Source organism: Oryzias latipes, chromosome 13 (assembly GCF_053564925.1).
Source record: "Oryzias latipes strain Hd-rR chromosome 13, Olatipes_Hd-rR_3.1".
In the NCBI taxonomy this organism is placed as follows: domain Eukaryota; kingdom Metazoa; phylum Chordata; class Actinopteri; order Beloniformes; family Adrianichthyidae; genus Oryzias; species Oryzias latipes.
The window spans coordinates 6558339-6580679 of record NC_136249.1 but is presented as its reverse complement, the minus strand read 5'-3'; the positions used below and the strand labels follow the sequence as shown (position 1 = coordinate 6580679).

At 38.2% G+C, this 22341-nt stretch overlaps 1 protein-coding gene across 4 annotated transcripts in view; it reads right to left on the bottom strand.

Annotated features, from left to right (window-relative positions):
• LOC101157148 (beta-galactosidase-1-like protein 2) overlaps nucleotides 1–22341 on the bottom strand; it is a 44086-nt gene that overhangs the window by 11173 nt on the left and 10572 nt on the right. For all 4 annotated transcript variants that reach the window (XM_078929474.1, XM_078929473.1, XM_004075932.5 and 1 more), the window contains exons 6-14: nucleotides 21784–21876; nucleotides 21594–21675; nucleotides 21078–21142; nucleotides 19287–19371; nucleotides 14982–15125; nucleotides 12414–12494; nucleotides 7722–7828; nucleotides 578–724; nucleotides 214–285 (exon numbers count right to left, since the gene is read on the bottom strand). In XM_078929474.1, coding sequence (XP_078785600.1) covers nucleotides 214–285; nucleotides 578–724; nucleotides 7722–7828; nucleotides 12414–12494; nucleotides 14982–15125; nucleotides 19287–19371; nucleotides 21078–21142; nucleotides 21594–21675; nucleotides 21784–21876 — 876 coding nt within the window. The remainder of the gene's footprint in view (nucleotides 1–213; nucleotides 286–577; nucleotides 725–7721; nucleotides 7829–12413; nucleotides 12495–14981; nucleotides 15126–19286; nucleotides 19372–21077; nucleotides 21143–21593; nucleotides 21676–21783; nucleotides 21877–22341) is intronic.

Genomic DNA, 22341 nt, shown 5'->3' with positions numbered 1-22341 from the left:
TTTGCAACATTACAAAAATGTTGACAGAGCGCCATGTACCTCTCAAAATCCCTTTGACACCCAAAAATATGTATAAGGTGCTCCACATTATTATTGTTTTCTGAAAAAAATGAAGGCTTTTAAGTGTGCCCTATATTGCAGCAAATATGGCATATAGGTGTAAAAGCAATTTCTGAGTTCCACATGTGTAAAGATGATGCTAATTGTCAGTACCTTTCCATCAGGTATTGAAAGCTCTTGCTCCTTATAGTCCAGAACACCAACAAACTGTTTTTCCACAAAAACCTAAAAAACAAAGCAACAAAACGACAATCACTGAAACAGTTTGTTATGGAATCGTTAAGAAACAAGAAAAAAACCATTTATGTTTAGCATACTTGCTTGAAACTTAAAACCTCTGCAACCAGAGAAAACAAAAATCTACATTCGGTCAAACTAAAGTTGGGCTTTGCTTTCAGTTCTCCACAAGTACACTGTGAGGTGTGATGACCAGCAGCTCACAGCTTTCCAAGCACCAATGTTCCCACTAACAAGCTGCGGCGTGGGACTGCGGCTTTGCTGTTGTCCGTATCCTCACCAGTGCTCGGTCTCTGATGTTGTTCAGGGATTTGAGGCTTCCTCCACTGCTGATGATGGTCTCGTAGAGCGTGTAGCCATATGCTTGACCGTTGTTATTGTTGACTGGGAGGTTCTCCATGTTCACCGGCTTCTCTGACTTGAAAGGCTGTGTGGTGTGAAAAAGAGGTTAGATAGAGAGGTAAATAGGTTTTTTTGGTCTCTTCTGAGGCCATGGGTGTGTTTTCATGTGCATATGTAGCCATTTGTAAAAATTCTGTAAATAGTAAACGTAACTTTTGTGACCTCATTAAAATCCCACTCCGATCATCTTTTAATCTACTTTTAAAGCGTTCCCAGTGGTCTTAATTATCATTATGCCATAATTATTTCTAGGACATAGTTTCTGCAGAGCAGCAGTAGTTCATTAGAAGTTCACCTCTGGGTTTTTTTTTGGGTGTTGGTGCAGAGTAAGCCTGCCCTCATTCCCTATCATCCCTTTGTTGACACTCTCCCCCTCACATCTAACATTATAGGTGCAACAAAAATGGCGAGCAATATTCAAGCTATTCATCCGGATCAAACAGTTTTGATCCAGATACCAGTTCAGACGGGGAAAACCCAGACATACTTGAACCTTTTTGTCTGCAAGTGGATGAATCGAACGCAGAGCAGGGAACCTAGTGGCCTGCCGTTGTCGTTTCTACGTCACAGCTACAGCTTTTTCCTAGCCATTTTTTGGTCTGCTCCGGATTCACAGCCATTTGAATCAAGAAACCCAGAAATTCAATGTTGAGCTTAACTTTCTTTACATAGCTGTATGTCCTCCATCATCAGAAAAATGCCACAAGAATATGATAAAACACCCAAAAACAGGATTTTCATTGGATTGGGTCTTTAAAGGGGATATTTAGTTCATTGTGGATAACTTCTGCTGGGAAAATTGATCCATCTGACAAGAAAAAGTCATATCCAAAACCAAGTGCTGTCCACTGACTTCCAGGTTGAAACTCTTTTCAAAACCAAAACTAGCTAGATAAAAAAGTCAGGGGCTGGTAATCTTCCAATTTGCCAAGAACCAGACATTTCATTTGTATTAAGTGCAATAACAGAATCTAATCCTTGGCACAAGTTACTTTTTTGTGTATTGAACTATTTATAATATATTAAATGCTAAAAATGTATAGCCAGGATCATTTCCTTACTAACCGAGATAATAATAATAATAATAAACTTTATTTGTATAGTACCTTTCAAGATAAAAATCACAAAGTGCTTCACAGTAAAACATGGTGAAACACAAAAAAACACAGAATACAGAGAAAATTAAGAAAAAGCAATTTCAAAAAGATAGGTTTTTAGCTACTTTTTAAAAGAAAACACAGAATCTACAGATCTGAGGCTGAGAGGAATGGAGTTCCAGAGGGATGGAGCTATTGCTGCAAAGGTTCTGTCACCTTTAGTTTTTAACCGAGTTCTCTAAACAACCAGGAAACCCTGGTCACATGACCTCAGGGACCTGCTAGGAGTGTACGGCTGCAAAAGGTCTTTCATGTAGACCGATGCTTGGCTATTGAGGGCTGTGTATGTTAAAACTAGGATTTTAAAATGCAATCGGTAGCGGATGGGGAGCCAATGCAGCTGGATTAATAACGGGGTGACGGGTGAAACTTAGATGATTTAGTTAGAAGCCTTGCAGCAGTGTTCTGGACAACCTGGAGCCGTTCTAAAGATTTTTTGCTCAAGCATGTGAAGATGGAGTTGCAATAATCAAGATGAGATGAAATAAAAGCGTGGATCAGCATCTCCATCTCGGAACAATTGGACTCAGTCTTGCAATGTTTTTAAGATGATAAAAACAAGAACGTACAAGTGACCCGACATGTGAGTCAAGGGATAAAGCCGGGTCTAGAGTTACCCCGAGGTTCCTGACAGGAGGGCTTGATAAAGGAAGCAAGTGGACAAAAACACTGGAATATGTGGGGGGGGGGGCAACTGTCAGGAGCACGGACGAGGACCTCACTTTTAGCTTCATTTAGTTGGAGAAAATTATCATTCATCCAACTCTTAACTGAATTCAGACACCTGCGTAAAATCTGTATTTTAAAAACATACTGCGGTTTAAAAGACACATAAAGCTAAATATCATCAGCATAAAGATGATAAGAAATAACGTTAAAAGAACTTAAAATGTGCTGCAAAGGCAATAGATATAAAATGAACAATAGAGGTCCCAAAACTGAGCCTTGTGGGACACCAGAAGTGAGGGATGTAGAAGACGACTTAAACTTGGAAAATACAACAGAGAAAGATCTACCAGTCAGGTAAGCTCCACCTGTGTGAACTACAGACCCTAACCATGTATTCCCAAGAGTCAATTAGAAAAATACATTTAAAGGTGTTAAATTGCTCTAAGAATTGCTTCTTCAAGTCACATTTTCCAGAATATTCTTTACAAATCAATTTTGATATTTCTAAAGTAACCTCAGAAAGGTTTAGTGTAAGGGTTTAGACTAAAGACTTCAATGACACAGTGAATGTCATGTCTTTAAAGAGCTAAACAAAGCACTGTGAGTTTTCTGATATTTGGAAATGTCAGCCTCTGCTTCTCTCCACTTATTGTGAATGGTGACAGTGCATGATGGGACGGAGGAATTTTCCCATATGCAGGATGACTCGACCCAGACTCCATAGATTTAAATTCAACTGTCTTGTGTTGACTATTTGATGAAATCTTTGTTTTTCACAAAACTTCATGACCATGACATAATAATTTGCCATTATGCCATGACCCCAAACATAAGAAAAGTAGGTTCCGGGGGATAAAACAATAATTAAACATATTGTGATATAACTTTTTCTCAATAGAAGAATAATTCTATTCGTATTGCAATTGAATTAATTTGTAGGGTCCAAAATTAACACTCGCCAATGCAAGCATTTTCACTTTCTAAATTAAAATTTCTGAAAAGAGTTCAAAAAGCAAAACGTCAAAGGTATTTCTGTATAAAATAGTGACATACAGTGCCTTGCAAAAGTATTCGGCCCCCTTGAACTTTTCAACCTTTTGCCACATTTCAGGCTTCAAACATAAAGATATAAAACTGTAATTCTTTGTGAAGAATTAACAAGTGGGACACAATCATTGATCATTAAAGCCAGATTTGGATGCAAATAGATTTCCCAAAGATTTGGGGATTCTTTAAACATCCCAAGGAGAACTGTGCAAGCGATAATATTGAAATGGAGGGAGTATCAGACCACTGCAAAGCTAAAAAGACCTGACCGTCCGTCTAAACTTTCAGCTCCAACAAGGAGAAAACTGATCAGAGATTAAGCCAAGAGGCCCATGATCACTCTGGATGAACTGCAGAGATCTACAGCTGAGGTGGAGAGTCTGTCCATAGGACAACAATCAGTCGTATACTGCACAAATATGGCCTTTATGGAAGATTGTATAAGGAAGAGAAGATATCCATAAAAAGTGTTGTTTAAAGTTTGCCATGAGCCACCTGGGAGACACAACAAACATGTGGAAGAAGATGCTCTGGTCAGATGAAACCAAAATAGAACTTTTTGACAACAATGCAAAATGCTATGTCCGGTGCTAAAGAGACACAGCTCATCACCCTGAACACACCATCCCCACTGTCAAACATGGTGGTGGCAGCATCAGGGTTTGGGCCTGCTTCTCTTCAGCAGGGACAGGGAGGATGGTTAGAACTGATAGGAAGATGGATGGAGCCAAATACAGGACCATTCTGGAAGAAAACCTGTTGGAGTATGAAAAAAACCTGAGATCCAAAACATAAAGAAAATCTACAGTGGAATGCTTCACAAATGAACATATATCCTAGTGGCCAATGGCCAAGTCAAGGTCCAGACCTGAATCCAATCGAGAATCTGTGGAAAGAACTAAAAACTGCTTCCAACCTCACTGAGCTCCAGCTGTTTTGTAAGGAGGAAAGGGCAAAAATGTCTGTCTCTTGATGTGCAAAAATGATAGAGACATACCCCAAGAAATTTACAGCTGGAATCACAGCAAAAGGTGGTGCAACAAAGTATTAAATTAAGGCACCTGAATCATTTTTCACGCCCAATTTTTCAGTTTTTTATTTATTAAAAAAGTTTCAAATGTCCAATAAATTTTGTTCCACTTCATGATTGTGTCCCACTTTGCTGTTGATTCTTCACAAAAAATTACAGTTTTATCTTTATAAAATGTGGAAAAAGGTTGAAAAGTCTGAAAAGTAATTTGGCTAGTAAAAATGTGTTTAGTAGATTTTTAAATCTACCGGCCAACTTGGCCGGGGACTCAAAAATTCAATTTTGGCCCCTGTGTGGCGGTATTTCAGTGATTTAAAGACTGACAAAAAAACAGAGTAACGAGCGCTGCAAATTGTGCAGAAGGGATGTTGCTTCTAAAACTGGAAATACCACCAACCTTTGTTATCACCTGAAGCAGAGAAGTATGTTCAATCTCAGACTGAATGTCCAGCAAAACCCACAAAGATAAGACCTGCACAGCAGCAACAGTTTCAACGACCAGGAGAAATTCTGACAGTTTGCGTTTAGTTCCTAGTGTATTTACAGGATGTTGACAAAAATATTTATCTTTATGTTTGTTCTCTTTTGAAACTTGAAATCTGGTTACACATTTGTCTTGTTAGCCACAGTGCTCAAATTTGGCAAATATAGTTATTTGGTTTATATCGTGATTTCTGTCGTTAATAAAAAAAACTATGTCCTGATATCAAAAGTTCTGTATCGCCCCGGCCCTAAGAATAAGATTTAAACAGCTCACTCTAAAAAGCCAGTTGATAAGTAGTGAGAGCCGTTTTTAAACAAGGGCATGCTGCTGATCAGGAGCGCAGTAATCGTCATATCAAGAGAAGCAAACGACTCTGATGGAGAGTGAATAATTAATATTGTAAGTAGCTGCCAGCAAAGCTGGTTTGAACATAAAAGCCTTGACACGTAGGGTGTAAATGGCAATAATGGACCAGTGGACATGCAAGGCAAAAAACTCAATTACCGGTGAGTAACTTTGCCTCATTTCTAATCATATCATTACATTTGGTATAGGCCAAGGTGACTTTAAAGGTCATTTGTACTAACATACTTTGAATAAACACATCTCCAATGCTGAAAAATGTGACACTTGTTTATTTTTCTGCTTTTTTAAAAGTTTATTCTGCTCTATTATAGATATATTCTTTCCATTAAGTCATTCTTTTACGTTGAAATGTTATCTGTTTGGTGATTGCGTCTTATAAAGTGAACAATGGATAATTTGTCTAATGTACCTGTCAGATTTTACTTTTTGCAGAGTGAGATTTCAAATGACCACATTATGACTTCATTTATTTTTGTTTGTTGGACCAATCGTGCCACTCTAATGAAAAAGGCGTTTTTGGTGTTTGTAACATGCTCTCGTGGCATTTTTCTCAGGATGGCGAACATATATAAAAGAATTTAAGGTTAAAACTGCATTTCAGAGTATTTCTGGATTCAAATCGTGATGGATCAGGATCAGACACAAACCCGCGCTTTGATAAAGCTCGTGTTTGTGATGCCATGGGCGGGCCAAAGTCTCCCTGCTCAGTTTCATTTCTACATCCACCACTTGAAGACAAATTGATCCACCTACATCTTCATTTTACTCGTCTCAGCTGCCATCTGGCTCAAAACTGTGCGTCCGCTTTGCGCCGATATTGCTTGTGTTTTTGTTTTTTTTTTAACGCTAATGTTAGCCTGGGCTTGTGACAAGCTATAAGCTAACAGGAGAGAGTGTAAACAAAAGGCATGCTGGGATATCAACATAGGGCTCCTTAACGTCACCCATAGAAAATGCCTTGCTTCCGGTTCCAACAGACTGAAGTCAATTCATTAGGTTGGAATATGTCCTTCGCCATGTTGGAGCCAGACGTCCTCAGTAAGCCGTGATTGGTCCGTCTACATTTCTATGGCAACCACTCTCTCCAGTCAGGAGTGAGCACATTAGAAGGCCACACCCCTTCCACTGAGAGAGGGCTCAGGAGAATCTGTCAATCAAACGCTTCGAACGTTCAACAGGAAGGCCGCCTACTTTTATCAGAATAATTTTCTCTACAGCAAAAATATCATAAAACAAACATAGGATTAGCAAGAACATGTTAATAAAAGGCAGTATGGCAAGAACTGTTAGTCTGACAATTATGAAATAGCTTTTTGTTTCTCTATAGAAGTCTATGGGATTTCAGCTTCGCACAGGGGGTACTTCGGTAACGCGAGGAGGGAGGGGCTGTTTTGCTGTCAATGGTCCCGCCCATAACCCAGAGGCAAATTTACTAAAGACCTCCTGCTGCGCTGCAGAAAATGTGTCTAAAAAACAGGACAGACTTTTAGATGTCGACAAAAACCTGCATAATCATCATTAAGAGAACACTGGGAAAGATTTTATAATGGAGAAAAATATAGTTGGTGTTACTAGCCCTGGTAGTGTCTACTTGTTTTGTGGTGTGTGCTTGTCTTTTGGTTTCAGCAAACAGAAGTCAGCTCCGGCACAGATGCTGACTCCGCCCCCTCTGCAGGGCTGATTGAGGCTGCTTCCAATCGTCTGGCTTGGAGGGAAGCTTTAAAAGCTCCCAGGATCCTCTGCTCCAGTGGCGGCTGCATTCCTGAGTGGGAATTTACTTTCCAGCCTGCCCCTGCTGTTTGCCTGGCCTTAGCTTGAGAAAGCCTCTGGTTCCCCCTTTAGCTGGATTTTGGTTTTGTCCTTTTGTTACATTGTGGTCTTTTGTTTGCATTTGGAGTAATCTTGAGTTTTGCCTTCCTGTCATAATTGTTTAGATACAAAGCCTGAGAATTTAAGTTCTTTATTAATTTCACCTTTTGGTGTCTTGTTGGTTATTTTCCTTTAGTTCCCTTTGATTTATTCATTTATGTGTCGCCGAATAAACGGCTGTGTGGCCAACTTTAACCCCACCCGGTTATCTTCATTTTCTTTATGTTAAACATTTTCTCCCTCCACTCTGAAGAGGGACGCAACAGCTGGAGTGGGACTTTAATGCAGTGCTTTGACAGTCATACATTTTTTTATTGTTTTAGAGCTTAAACACAGTTGTAGCTTTACGGTAAGCACTTCTCTCACGGGGTAAACTGTTATTTTTCTAAAAGTCGCTCACCTGCTCAGTGAAGTCCAGACAGCTCCACAGGGACAGGTGCTGCCGGACGATTACCGGGCGGTACGGGCTCCTCTCTGTGGCCTCGGGTGGTTTAGGTAGAGGTACGCCTAGAAAAACCAAGGACAGGAATAAAGCTATTAGTGATCAGCTCTTTAGTATTGCAGATTCAAGTATTGCAGATTCTTTTTTTTTTACCAGCCTTTAAATGACATTTTAATGAGCAGTTAACCTAAAAACATCTCCTTTTCATTTACTTATAAGCCTCACAGGAAAAGGAACTGCTTTACCAAATCACAGAGCTACAACAGTCCTGTGTTCACTAATCTATAAGTACCAATAGCTGATCTATTGAAGAGAGAAAACAGGGTCATATATTCTACCATATTTACATTTTTCTGTCAATAAAAAACATATTTAAAGTAGGACAATTCTTCACTTTTGTCAATAAATACAAGACCCCAGAGTGAGGAAACAGTGTGAAAAGATGCATCTGTAAAAACGATTCACTGCAAACAATGATTCAAAGGTTTTACGCATCTATTTTTAAGATCTGGTAGGGGCAAAACAAATGCTTTAACAAATTACATCTGGCATGTAAAGAATATAAGTGAGGCATTTTTTACTGAAAAAGGGACGCATGAGGAACGGAGATGAATTTATAGAAACAAATACGTCATCAAATCAAACCAAGAATAAAAGCAAAGCTGGATCAAATGAATAACCATACGCATGAATAAAATAGCTCAACTATTGCAGTTGCTTGAGCTGGGGGATTTTTTGCAACAAAGAAACCATAATTAAGACCGTCGGGCAACAAAACAGCTTCTTTTACAGAGATGCACAAAAAAGAGAAGAAGGAAAAAGTGTTCCAAACTTCAGGAAAGACTTCAAACTATTGTTTATTTGGAAAAAATGCCACAGCAGCTCTGAAATCAGACGCGGGTATCTGCGGGGATAAATCTGTAAAAACAGTCCAAAATGCACCAGATGATTTTTCTTTTTCTTTACGTTTTAAAATACAAAATATCAACTGTGAGGGAGCTTTGATAAAGGTTATAGAAAGAGGACTTGTGAGTTCCTCCCCCACACGGAGGAGTTCAAGAATCCCTGGGCCTTCGGAGGGGCATTGATGTGGAATAAACTGCCAATATTCTAGTCAAATCTATGTTGCAACCCACACTATTGGTGCATGTAAAATAAAACCAAAAAAATGTATTTCTCTTCCTACTCTTGGCATGACCTTTCAAAAAGATAAATGTATCCCAAACCAGATAAAAACTTAGAGATAAACTAAATAAGTTTCATTTTGGTTTGTGGTTTTTGGATTTAGACGATATTGGCACATCTTTTCTTTATTTGTTTTTTTTAAAGAACATTTTTTTCCACAACTACGGCTTTAAGGTATTCAGCAGTGGCACTTGAAAGCTCTTTAAAGTACACTATTCGAATACTATTCGAAAGTAAACAAATGCTTTTTAGTTATTATTTTTTTGTTTATAATTGAACCATTTTGGACAGTATTCTCATCAGCACGTTTCATTTACTTTCAGCATCAGCTTTTCCATTTGAGGAAAATGTTACATTTTTTGTTAGACTGCTGTTAGTTGCCTGTTAAATAAAACTTTTTTGAAAAAAGCAATGTTATAATTGAAAATTAACTTTAAGTACACAGTCAGTGTATGACTAAAGTATTTATAAACTTGACCTGAGCTCCCTCGTTCTCATTTAATATTATTTTGCATAGAAAAAATGACCTTTTTTTTTTATTGATCAAGATTTACATTCAAGATTCTCTACGTTTTATGTTTTGACTTCCATCAAAGAGAGTTCGCCACTTCTCGTTGTCCACTTAAAGCACCGTCCGTAACAAGTTTAAACAAAACTGTGTGGAATTAACTTTTAAAGGATTCTTCTTCCATACACTCATTGGGAACTTCATTAGGCACATCTGTCCATCTGTTCATTAATGCAAATTTCTAAGCAGCCAATGACATGGCAGCAACTTAATGCATTTAGACATGAAGACATGGTCATGATGATCTGCTGCAGTAAAAAGCGAGCGTCAGAATGGGGAAGAAAGGTGATTGAAGTGATTTTGAACGCAGCATGGTTGTTGGTGCCAGACGGATTAGACTGAGTATTTTAGAAACTGCTGATCTACTGGGATTTTCACCCACAACCATCTCTAGGGTTTACAGAGAATGGTCCAAAAAGAGAGGGAATATCCAATGAGCTGCAGTTCTGTGGACAGAAATGTCTTGTTGATGCCAGAGGTCAGAGGAGAATGTCCAGACTGGTTCCTCTGATAGAAAGACAACAGGAACTCAAAGAACCACTGGTTCCAACTGAGGTCTGAAGAAGAGCATCTCTGAACGCACAACACGTCCAACACTGAGATAGATGGACTACAGCAGCAGAAGACCACACCAGGCGTCTCTCCTGTCAGCTAAGAACAGGAAACTGAGGCTACAATTCATACAGACTCACGAAAACTGGTCGAAGCCCATCGAGACGACTGTTGTTGTAAATTTGGGCTATACAAATAAAATTGAATTGAATTGAAAATTGAATTGGTGGTGGTAGTGTCATGATGTGGGAATATTTTCTTGGCACATTTTAGTCCCCTTAGTACCAAATGAACATGGTTCTAACACCACAGCCTACCTGAGTGTTGTTGCTGACCATGTCCATCCCTTTCTGACCACAGTGTACCATCTTCTGATGGCTACTTCCAGCAGGATAAGGCACCATGTCAAAAAGCTGGAATCATCTCTGGTGTTTTGAACATGAAAATAAGTTCTCTGGATCTGAACCCAATAGATCACTTTTGGGATGTGGTGGAACTGGAGATTGGCATCATGGATGTTCAGCCGACAAATCTCCACCAACTGCATGATGCTGTCATGTCAATATGGACCAAACTCTCTGAGGAATGTTTCCAGTACTTTGATGAATCTATGCCACCAAGATGACCAAGGACTCTCCAATAAAATACTTAATAGTTTAATTTTTCTCTTCATTTAAACTACAAATAATTAAAAGGGGCATTCCAACTGCTTTGACCAGAGGTCTGCAACCTGAGGCTCTGGGGCCATAAGTGGCTCTTTTACCTCTCCATTGTGGATCTCTGGTAAAATAAAAATAAAATGTTCTTAATTTTTAAAAAGTAACATTCTTTTGGACTACAAGCTGCATTAAGTGAAACAAAACAGAAAAGTCCAACTTTTTTCAACTCATTCACAAACATTTAAAAAAAAAGTATGACTCCACCACGCTCCTGACTACAGCACCCAATACGCTCCAAAAATCTATCAAGCGGTTGGTAATTTACCCAAGTCAAAGAAAAACATTTTCACAGATTTTTTAGCACGGTTTACCACTGAAAATCAATTGGAAGTCAGTTAACACAGCCAGAATTTATCCTTAAGACGCACCTGATCATGAGTGGCTGTTTTCTATTTTTGAAAAGATATTCAAATATTTGAACAATGCCTTTTCCTTTGTTGTACAGGATGTCTTTTATTTTGAAAGGAAGTCACATGAATCTCAAAAGTTGCATACTGTTTTATATATTAAATAAAGGCCATTTTCTCTGTATGTTTAAGTTTATTTAAGCCAAAAAGTGTTCATTTATATGCGTCATAAAGTGACGTAAATACATAGCAGTGTCTTATTTTTCTGAACACTTTGTGAGAAATCGACATACTCGGCTCACAAACACGTGTTGAAGTAGCCACTTTGTATGAAAAGTCAAAAGGAAACACGTGTATATGTGCGTTTTGGGTTTCTGTGTTCAAAAATCACGCTTCACACATTTTTAACTCTGTTTTCAGGCTCAATGAAAAAACCTGCAGCCTTTAAACATCCATCAAAAGTTAAACCAGTTGAACTTTGACCAAGTCAGCAATTCGGATTTGGTAGTTACATACGGATAGTGTCTTTTTTTAAAACACGAAACTGTCAACAGGTTGAAATTGATCATGGAGGGGAAATCAGTTTTAGCGGTTTGTGTCCGGCTGATATCATAAATCACCAAGTCTGTGTACGTAGCATAAAGGTAGAAGGTTGCAGGCTAAGACAATAACTGTGAAATGGCATTATGTCTGGGTATTTAGCATCATGAGAGGTTTCTATACACATTTTTATTTAAAAAAATACATATTACAGTTCTATTTTAGAAGTCTTAGTGTTATGTTTAATGCATATCAGTCTGAATTAAGGCTATGCAAAAAAAAAAAAAAAAAAAGACACCACAAGGCGAAGTGAAACTGACATGATGTACATGACTTAACAGCCAAACAGCCACGAAACATCTAATTACAAAACTAGGTCACGCATTTCTGTTTACAGTCTGGAAGACAAAACATTCTCAGACTCATATTCAGGCCACTGCTCATTGTTCAGCAGAGAATCAAGCTCAGGAAGGCTTTCAAGATCTATTCTACCAACACAGCATGAGCCAAATTACGGCTTTGGATTGCTGCCTTTACTTTTCAAAAAAATTAGTCCCTGACACAAAAAAGACTGGAAATCATTCTCACATGTGAAAAGTTCCATAAACAACACAAAACATAAAATAAAATGTGTGCTTGTAAAGTTCTCCCTCTTTATTTAACAGAAAACCGGTTTTATGACGAGAATAAAGTGAGCTGAAAAAGAATGAGAAAGATGGGAAGGGGCAGTTACACTCACGGTGGTGGTGGCTGAATAAATTCCTCAGAAGATGATACTTGGTGGTGTAATCCCCCGCCTCGGATAATGGAGCGTCGTAATCTGAAAGATAATGCAGTATCAGAACAGCAGGCCTGGGAGCCAGGGAGCGATGGGGTTGCCTCTGAGCGTGGCACATGCTTTCTCTGCACTCCTCTATTGAACAGCAGTGGGCCAAAATTCACCCTTAAGGCATCAAAACTATGAATGGACACATGTGGAATTATATACATAACAAAAAAGTGTGAAACAACTGAAACTGTTTCATATTCTAGGTTATTCATAGTAGCCACATTTTGATTTGATTACTGCTATGTACACTTTGTACACAAGTATCTTCTGCTTGTTGCCTTTCTTTAGCAGTGGTTTCCATATCAGATATTCTACCATGAAGGCCTGATTCACACAGTCTCCTTTAACAGTTGTTGTAGAGATGTGTCTGCTGCTAGAACTCTGTGTGCCATTGACCTGCTCTCTAATCTGAGCTGCTGTTAACCTGCCATTTCTGAGGCTGCTGACTCGGATGAACTTATCCTCTGCAGCAGAGGAGACTCTAGGTCTTCCTTTCCTGGGGCGGTCCGCATGTGAGCTAGTTTCTTTGTAGCGCTTGATGGTTTTTGTGACTCCACTTGGGGACACTTTCAAAATTTTCCCAATTTTTCGGACTGACTGACCTTCATTTCTTCTAGTAATGATGGCCACTTGTTTTTCTGTACTTGGCTGCTTTTTTCTTGCCATAACCCAAATTCTAACAGTATTCAGTAGGACTATCAGCTGTGTATCCACCTGACTTCTGCACAACACCACTGATGGTCCCAACCCCATTTATAAAGCAAGAAATCCCACTTATTTAACCTGACAGGACACACCTGTGAAGAAAAAACCGTTTCAGGTGACTACCTCTAGAAGCTCATAAGGAGAATGCCAAGAGTGTACAAAGCAGTAATCAAAGCAAAAGGTGGCTACTATGAAGAACCCACAATATGAGATATTTTCAGTTGTTTCACTATTTTTTGTTATGTATAGAAATCCACATGTGTTCATTCATAGTTTTGATGCCTTCAGTGTGAATCTACAATTTTCATAGTCATGAAAATAAAGAAAACTCTTTGAATGAGAAGGTGTGTCCAAAAATGTTTCATCATGAAACAGGAGAAGTGTTTAATATTTTATATTCTGGTTCAATTTAGATTGTTTATAAAATGTCATGATAAGGTCAGACATTATAAAAAAGCTTTAACATAAGATAAACCTATGGGGTCAAATCAGGATCAGCTTAAAATGAATCAAACATCAGATTCATAATTTGAAGAAAAAAAAAACAAATTTAACATCTTGAAAACAGTTTTAAACTTGATAGTACATATTGTAACCTCAGAAATGCTGTAAATTTGAAAGAGATATTTAATTTGAAAGAAATTTGAAAAAACAAAATAAATTTTAAGTTTGAATAAAACTATAAACCTAAAACTTTTACCAATTGAAAAATAATGTTTATCAATAACAGCTGCTGTTTTTTTTTTTCATTTTCTGTCTTTTCGTTTTCAGTATTGAGCCCAAGTGTATGTGGGGGCAGGGCTTTGACCTTTTTGGCTACCGGAGCATGAATGACATGAAGTTTTGGTGTCATTAGTTGTTGGTGTGCCTGCGTCATTCCTCCTCTGATGTGAGTTACATCAAACTTTAGGAGAGCATTATCACTACGGTTCACCCAAAACCTTCATCACCCGATGTCAATCATGACCTGGTAGCCAACAGGCTCAAAGCCCCACCCCCACAGAAACAAACGTCTAGTGTACTCTATTGGCAATCATCGACTTCACAAACAAACAAAGCCAGAAAAATAAAATAAATAAATACAACTTTCAAAATAAAAGTGTCACAACTTTTAATTCAACACAGATTAGCCTACTTAGTCGAAGTTTGAAAGTGAATACGTTCTTCTTCCCTGTGCTGTTTCGCAACTTTTTTAACAGTATGATTATGGCACCAAGCTCAAAACTAAAACAATATAAAAAAATATTTAAAAAAATGTATAAACATGGTAGTTCACCCTAATGACAAGCTTGAAACGTGATACTCTGACTCAGTTTAAAGAGAGTTTTTTTAAACCGCAGGACAACTGAGTTTTTTCCCCCCAAAGCTATAATCTGAGCTGTAATCTGATTTTAGGTGGTTCTGGAGGAGTGAATACCTCCTTCAACTTGCTTTTGTCCATATAGTAGTAGATTTTTTTTTAAATGTTTTGGTCTTTATTTGCATAAAAGACAAATAACAAGTTTCCTCCCAGAGGAAAAGATTGCAAATGATCAATCCCTGAAGAATTAGCCAGGTTTGAGATACTTTATTACTTCCTCTTTTTTTAATATCATGTTTGGTTTTCTTTTTAACTTTGCTGAAATGCAACAATATAATTTATAGATGTATATGGCCCTTTAAATCTCTTGTATTATGTCTGTATTGTCAATTAGCCTTGTGATGCACAATGTTTTGGCTAATTTGGTACATTTCTGTGTCGGTGCATGCAAAAACAAGCACTGTAAAGCATACCATAGCTTGTTACCATGGGTGCGGGTGATGGCCTTCCCACTGCAAATGCACCACTCATGAAGCCAAAATTGGTCCCTCCATGGAACATGTAGAGGTTGATGGACATGTCCAGCTTTAGAATTTCCGTGACTACAGCCATCATCTCTGCAAAGAAAGTAACTGGTAAATAGTGTGTACTTGTAGCGCTTTACTACCTTCTCAGAAGGCCCAAAGCGTTTCACCCACGCACACATTCACATTCTGATGCACACAGAAATACATGAGAACTATTTTCTATTTAAATAAAAATGCTTAAGACTCTGTGGCGAGTAATAGTAGTTATGGGAAAAATGCTTTCAGTGGCCAAAAACAGTGGTAGGCAAATGAACGACCAGCAGAAAGAAAGCTTCAAAAGAAGTTAGAAGGGTGGGTTTATTTACACCTGCTCTCTTGCTCTTGCCACCTATGTGCACCGGCATTTGTGATGAATAAACACTGTGCAAAAAGACTGCAGTGATGCTTCTTATTCCCAGATTCACACAATAGCAGTTGTTGTAACACTTTTTATAGCTTGTTCATGTTGGGCCGTTGCTCATGCTTTATTCTTAACCGGTTCCAGACTTTTACCCAAAACTCAAAAATAGTTTGCGCAGTTGAACCAGTCATCAAATAAAAAATGTATGTACCCGTAATTTCCGGATTATAAGCCGCTACTTTTGCCACACGCTTTCAACCCTGCGGCTTATTCAATGATGCGGCTGATTTATGCATTTTTTTTCCTTCTTTTTTTAATGCATTTTTTTCTAACGACCACTAGGGGCGCTCAAGCAGAAAGGGTAAGAGTGAATTGGAATATCTGACACTATTCCAATCCAACACTGAGGAGGAAGACTTCCATGGTTTCAGTGCACAGGAGGAAGATGAAAGCTCTCAGTGACTTTTACGTTTATGTTTTTTAAAATAGCCCAGTTAGTGCTGTGTTACGGTGTGTCACTATTGTGGAATAAACCCTATGGCGCACGCCTCTGGGCAGCCTGTACTGCTGCTCTCAGTGACTTTTACCTGTATGTGTTTTTTTTAAACCAGCCCTGTTAGTGTTTTTTCTACCATATTGCTGCTGTGTTCCTGCCGCATCACAGGCAATGTTTGGAAAGAAAAGCTCAGGTATATCATTAAAACTTTGAAAACTCTGTGTACCGTCTTTCTTTGTAAATATATCATGTGTTGAACCTTTCCTGCGATTACTTTTGTTCTTTCTGACGGTGGTCGGAAAATGCAGGGGAGATCCTCTCCGCAGAAGGCGGACCTTTCTTCGGGGTTCAATTCCACATCCGGACCCTCAGAGCCTCCAGAGCGGGTTAATAAAGAATCCTTCATTGTTCTTCTGGGGAAACCTTTTATTACAGTTCTCCTTCACTCTGTATTTTAAACATGAACGAGCACCCCCAACAAACTTCTGCTGCATGCTCTAGCTCCCTCCTCCTTACACACGCAGCGCGGTTTCAGCACATACACATCCTCATTCTACAACACATGTTTCAATGTTGGCACATGCGGCTTATAGACAGGTGCGGCTTATGTACTAAATGGTTTATCCTTTAAAAATGTAATGGGTGCTACTAAGAGGGAGATTGAAACAATGTTAGAACAAAACCTTCCTTGGAGTGCCATGTCGTGTTTGCTGGGTGTGTTCCCAGGGATCTTGGTTCTGATCAGATATATATAGCGCGCATTTTATTATTGGTAGCAAAAAAACGAAAAAAAATAACAGGAAATTGGAAAAAGGTCGAATCACCATCTTTAACAGAATGGAAACAAAGAATCAAACATATTTATTTGGTGGAAAAAATGACAGCGTCCCTACGACTAAACACTGATGTCTTTGAACGTAGATGGCACACTGTTAAACTTTATTTGGGGTTGTAACTGTAATATGTACCTTTATTCATGGTTGTATAAGTATCTGTTTAACTGAACTACAGTGATCCCTTGCTATAACGCGGTTTATTTTTCACGGTTTCGCTACTTCACGGATTTGCAACGTGCATTGTGTTCTGCATTCTGATTGGCTAAAAAGTCACTCCACTTCTTTTCTACCTGTGCGTCAATAACGTTGCAGTTTAAAGTGAACAGGTACGTAAAACAGCTTACCAAATGTACATTACGTATGTGCAAATTCTTTTGCTATTTTGAGTTTCTCTAAAACCCATAGAAAAAAAGAGCGACAACAACTGCCAATCACTATGTTCTTCTCCCGGACAAACACAGCTGCACCGCGGGCTTCAAAAGAAGAAAACACAGCAGGGTGGAGTCAGGATGCAGCGGCTCAGTCTGAAGAGCAGTGAAATACACCTGAGTCACTATTTGTCCGACTGTACTTTGTATTTTTTTCATAATCATTTTAAATTTTCTCCCATTTAATCCAATTAATCGGGTCGCGGTGGGCGGGGCTAATCTCCGCAATTTGAAGCCTTCTGTTCACATTGATGATTAAAACTATTATTTGACAGTACAGTACAGAAGTTATTTGTTGAAAAAAAACGTTTCTAAAGTACTTTATTTGTGAAACAAATGGTTGAGCCTGTAAAATGGTCTGTTCTTTCTTTTCAATGTATAATAGAGGATTTAATTGTATATTAATAGTAAGAAAAAAATAAAGGTTTCTACTTCACGGATTTTGCCTATCACGGGATCTTTTTGGAACGTAACCCCGCGAAAAACAAGGGTTTACTGTACTTGTCTCATATTTCCTCAATGCAATTTTTGTTTTAACTTGGGAAAAAAAATATATATATATATTGTACACCTTACTGGATGTGGATTTGTGGTCAAATGTATCTCAGGGAATTGTTGTTTATTTGTTGTGATGAGAAAGCAAAAATAAAAAGTTAAAAAAAAAATGTAATGGGTGCTGCTTATGATCAGATGCGCTCTATAGTCCGGAAATTACGGTATATAAAACTTACCAAAAACCGCAGAACTAGTAACCAGTAATAAATGACTCCTATTGGCTCTTTTGTGCAGTAAATTCAGTAATTGTATTGTTTTGCATGCATACTACAGGATTTGAATAACTTGGCTCTGCATATCTGTGAATTTCAAAACTAAGCTAGCCTTTTGTTTTGAAATACCCTTAATAACCATTTTAATGTCAATAACAGTGTACTAGATTGCTTGTTTTTTAATTCATACATGTATATTATATCTTTTTTCAGACACTGGAGACAGAAAAACAAACTGAACTACAATATGCAATAAAGGTCAAACATTTAGAAAAAGTATTAAAGCTATGAGACACATCATACTGTCCTTTTAATATTAAAAAAAGGTACAGGGATTCATATCATTTACTTGAACCATTTTATTATGCTAACTAATTTGCTTACATGTTGTTTTTGACTTTCTACTAATTATTGGTTGTTTTTTAAAATAAGTCTGCTTAAATCACCATTTATTTTTAGAAATGTCAATAAAGTTTTCATTTTTTTGGAGGCATTCTGCTGATGTTTGGAAATCCAAGAGCCAAACTCCCTCCATATTGGAGTGACCTGCTGCTGGGCGTGCTGCTTTGTTCTGTTCAATGAACTTGTAAGGACATGACTATGTTAGGAATATTTGCATGTTTTCTCCACTTGTGACAGTCTTTTTATTGTTTTTCTTATACAAGTTACATTTTTCAGAGAAAAATGGCTTGTCTGAAAGCTTTCTTCTTGCACAACTACTACAAAAACTACTACTACACCGACTGAAACCCTGCCTTAATGCTACATTCCCGTCGACCTGGTCAGAGAGTGTTCAAGTCACCTCTCCCAATGAAAAGTCTACATAAATGCGTGTTTCAGGGCTATGCATTCAAAATTCTCTCGTTCACGCATCGCTACACAAGTTTCTTCGAGCATTTTAGGTCTCGACGTACAAAACGTGCAGCTGTTGAACACGAGTTAAAAGTTAAAGCAGTTAAACCCTGACCAAACAGGGAATCAAATTTGGTAGTGATGTATGGGCAAAGTCTTTTCAATACATGGAAGCACCAACCATGTAAAATTGATCATGGAGGAGAAATTAATTTAGTTGGATTTCTATGGTACCTAGTCTTACAGATATCGGAATAGAGCTGTGAAAGAAAAAGCCAGGAGCAAGATTTGTGAGATTTTCACCGCTTCAAAATTTCGTGCCAAAGCCTCCTCCCACTGTAGGTGGTGGATATGCGCTAGTAAACAGTAGAAAGTCCGTGACATGTGTTCTTAAACACATGTCACGTGCCTGGCGTGAACGTAGCATTCCTCTCATAAAGACCCCGTCTTCTTGTGCAATGGTGAGTCTTACCCTCAGCAGGAAATACATGATGAAGACCACCCCATAGGTCAAACCAGCCAGACCAGTACTCCATCACCATCTTTGGTTTCTGAGGCTGTTGGAAAAGGACATTTGTAAACATGGGTGCATCTGTTGACTTGAATAAACTCACAGCATTACAACAAAATGGTTTAATTGTACGTATTGTAGTGCAAGAGTAAGAGTTAGAGAACACAGGCCAGTTCTAAAAGGTTCTCAGTGAAGAAGAAACATTTTGAATTCCCGAATTTAACTAATTTAAATGCTAAAGTACCTGTAGCAGGTCAGTTAACTAAGTAACCACAAGATGACTAGTCACAAAGGCAATTTAGTTCTCATTCAAACCAACAAAAACAGTCCAAATTTAAAACATCGTCACAGTATGGTTTAAAGTCGTGTTTGAATCTAATGCTTGTGACAAAAACATTGTAGGTGATTTTTTTTATTTTTACCAACCTTTACCAACCTTTGATGTTGAAATCATGGACTGTATAGGAGAACTGGACTGAGCGTGGGCAATGTCACCCAATAAAAATGTCTTACTTCCAGCAAAATGAAGCCAATTCAGTCGCCATTTTTCTGCAATACGGACGTCACCATGATGGAGCCAGATGAAAGGCAGGGTCAATCTGAGTCAATGTTTCTAAGACGACTACTGTCGCCAATCAGGAGTAAGCATGTTCAAAGTCCACACCTCTTTCATTGAAAGCGCCTCAGGAGAATTTGTCCATCAAACGTTCGAGGTGGGGGCCAGCGTTCACTACATGTATTTACTGAGGCATCTGAATGGTCAAAAATAGAATAACTGAGTAATAGCTGTTTGTTTCTCAATACAAGTCTATGGGATTTTGACTTCTTGGAGCAAGTAGGTACTTCCTGTTTGGAACGCCAGGGGGAGGAGTCACTTATTCCAGTGCTTTATATACAGTCGTTGAAATGAGCTTGTTTGTGTCACTACAAACAAATGCCATCTTTTCTAAGGTGGCCTCTCAGTAGATAAAGACAAACACCAAGCTGAAAAACAGGATCCAAAATGGTAAATGGCGTATACTTGTATCGCCCGTCTCCACCTTCCTCGAAGGCTCAAAGCGCTTTCACAGGCTCATTCACCCATTCAAACACTGATGGCGGCTCTGCTGCCGGACGCTGGCGCCAGCCATCCATTAGAGGCAAGGTGGGGTTCGGTGTCTTGCCCAGGGACACTTTGACACATGGGCGGGCAAGGTGGGAATCAAACCTGCACTCAATCTTCTAATCAGAGGTCGACCGGTCTAAGAATGCTCCAGATCAAAAGACCACGTGCTTTGTTTCTCTTTCTTCCAACTACTGGATAGAACTTCTGACATCAAAAGTCGCCCTACTTTATGGTGATGAGTTATAATGGACGATTTTATGTTATGACTGAATAAAAGAACCTGCTGTGAAAATACAGATGGCTAAAAAAAAAGCAAGACAGTGGATCTTGGGCCAAGCAGGGTTAAGATACACATTCGTGGAAGTTTTTGCAATTATTTGGTAAACTGAGGTATTAAGAGTGCATTTTGAAAACACTCAGCTTTTCCCAGCAACAATAAACCATAGGTCTCTATTTTGTCTTAATAAGACAATTTTTATTTTCCAGTTGATCCAGTCCCAAGGCATCATAGCTATACAAAAATGAAATGAAATGAAGTGAAATAGAACATCATGAGTGCTGTCTATGTCAATCCAAAGCTGGATATGGGATACCAAAAAACAGATTTTGTATATCAGAGGACCTCTGTGCAATAAAATAAAACTCACTTGAATTTTTTCAAGATACTTGATTTCCTCTGGGTCCAGTTTCTGAAAATTGATTGTTTCCAGAGCTTCAAAGAAAGAAATCAAAAAAGTTATTCGCTAAACATTTCCGTCTACCTTTACGTTGCAAAGAGACGCGTCACACAAACGCTGAAATACTTTTTGATTAATAAAAAATTACAACAGAAAATGTCAAATATGGTATTAGAGACAGTCTATGCTTAAAAAAAAACAATGCTGAGACAGATAAAGTAGAATAGCTTCAATGCATGGTAAAGGTATATTTTAAATGGTACTATTTTTACAAGTCTCCTAACAATGGTTACCAATGCACATGTTTAGAAATAGCTAGTCTAATTTCGGTCTCATATTCTCATCTTGCTGATTTTCTGTTGCTTCACAGAATTCACAGCGAACAAAATGATCTTGAACTGCAGATGCATGAATGCAGATCCGTCCTTGTCCTGGACCTCTTGGCAATTTACTTAAAACAAAAAAAAAGAAGCTAATTGGACAAACCTCCTTTCACTCCTCCAAGCTTTAGTCCATCCTTGTTATCGGAGGTCACCAGCAGCTCTGTGATGCCCCTGGACAATAACGCCTGGAGAGGAAGAGGAGGGGAAAATAAAAACATTCATAATGTGCCTGTTCTTGTTTTTGTAAATTCTGAAAGCAACCTTAAGGGGTTTTTAAAAACAGGATTTCTTACCTCCTTGATAAAAGGCATGTATTCTTCATCCATCGCATAGGAACCATACTCATTCTCCACTTGAACTGCTATGATCGGGCCACCCCGGGAGTACTGCTCATCAATTGGCCAATGAAATGAGGACACAATAGTGTAGTGAGATATATAGTCAGTAATACTGTACCTCAGACAGATAGACTCACTCAGTATTTTTAAATCTGCTCTTAAAACATATTTTTTCACTTTGGCTTTCAATTGACCTGGAATCCTATTTTATGTGTTTTATGCTTTATATTGTCATGTGCTTTTATTAATTTTTGTTTTGTTCAGCACTTGGTGAACCTTGTTCTGTATAAAGTCCAAATAAAATTTATTATTATTTATTTTATTATATTAGCTCTGTTCTTATTAACTGTTTTTGCTCATGTGTTGTAAAGCGTCTTTGTGTGCCATTTAAAGCGCTATACAAATACAATTTATTATTATTATTAGTATTAAAGTGCTTTATAAAAAAAGTTGAGTTGAGAAGTTGAGTTGAGTTTGTCTTTGTACCTTCTTTATAAAACTAAATCTTCAACA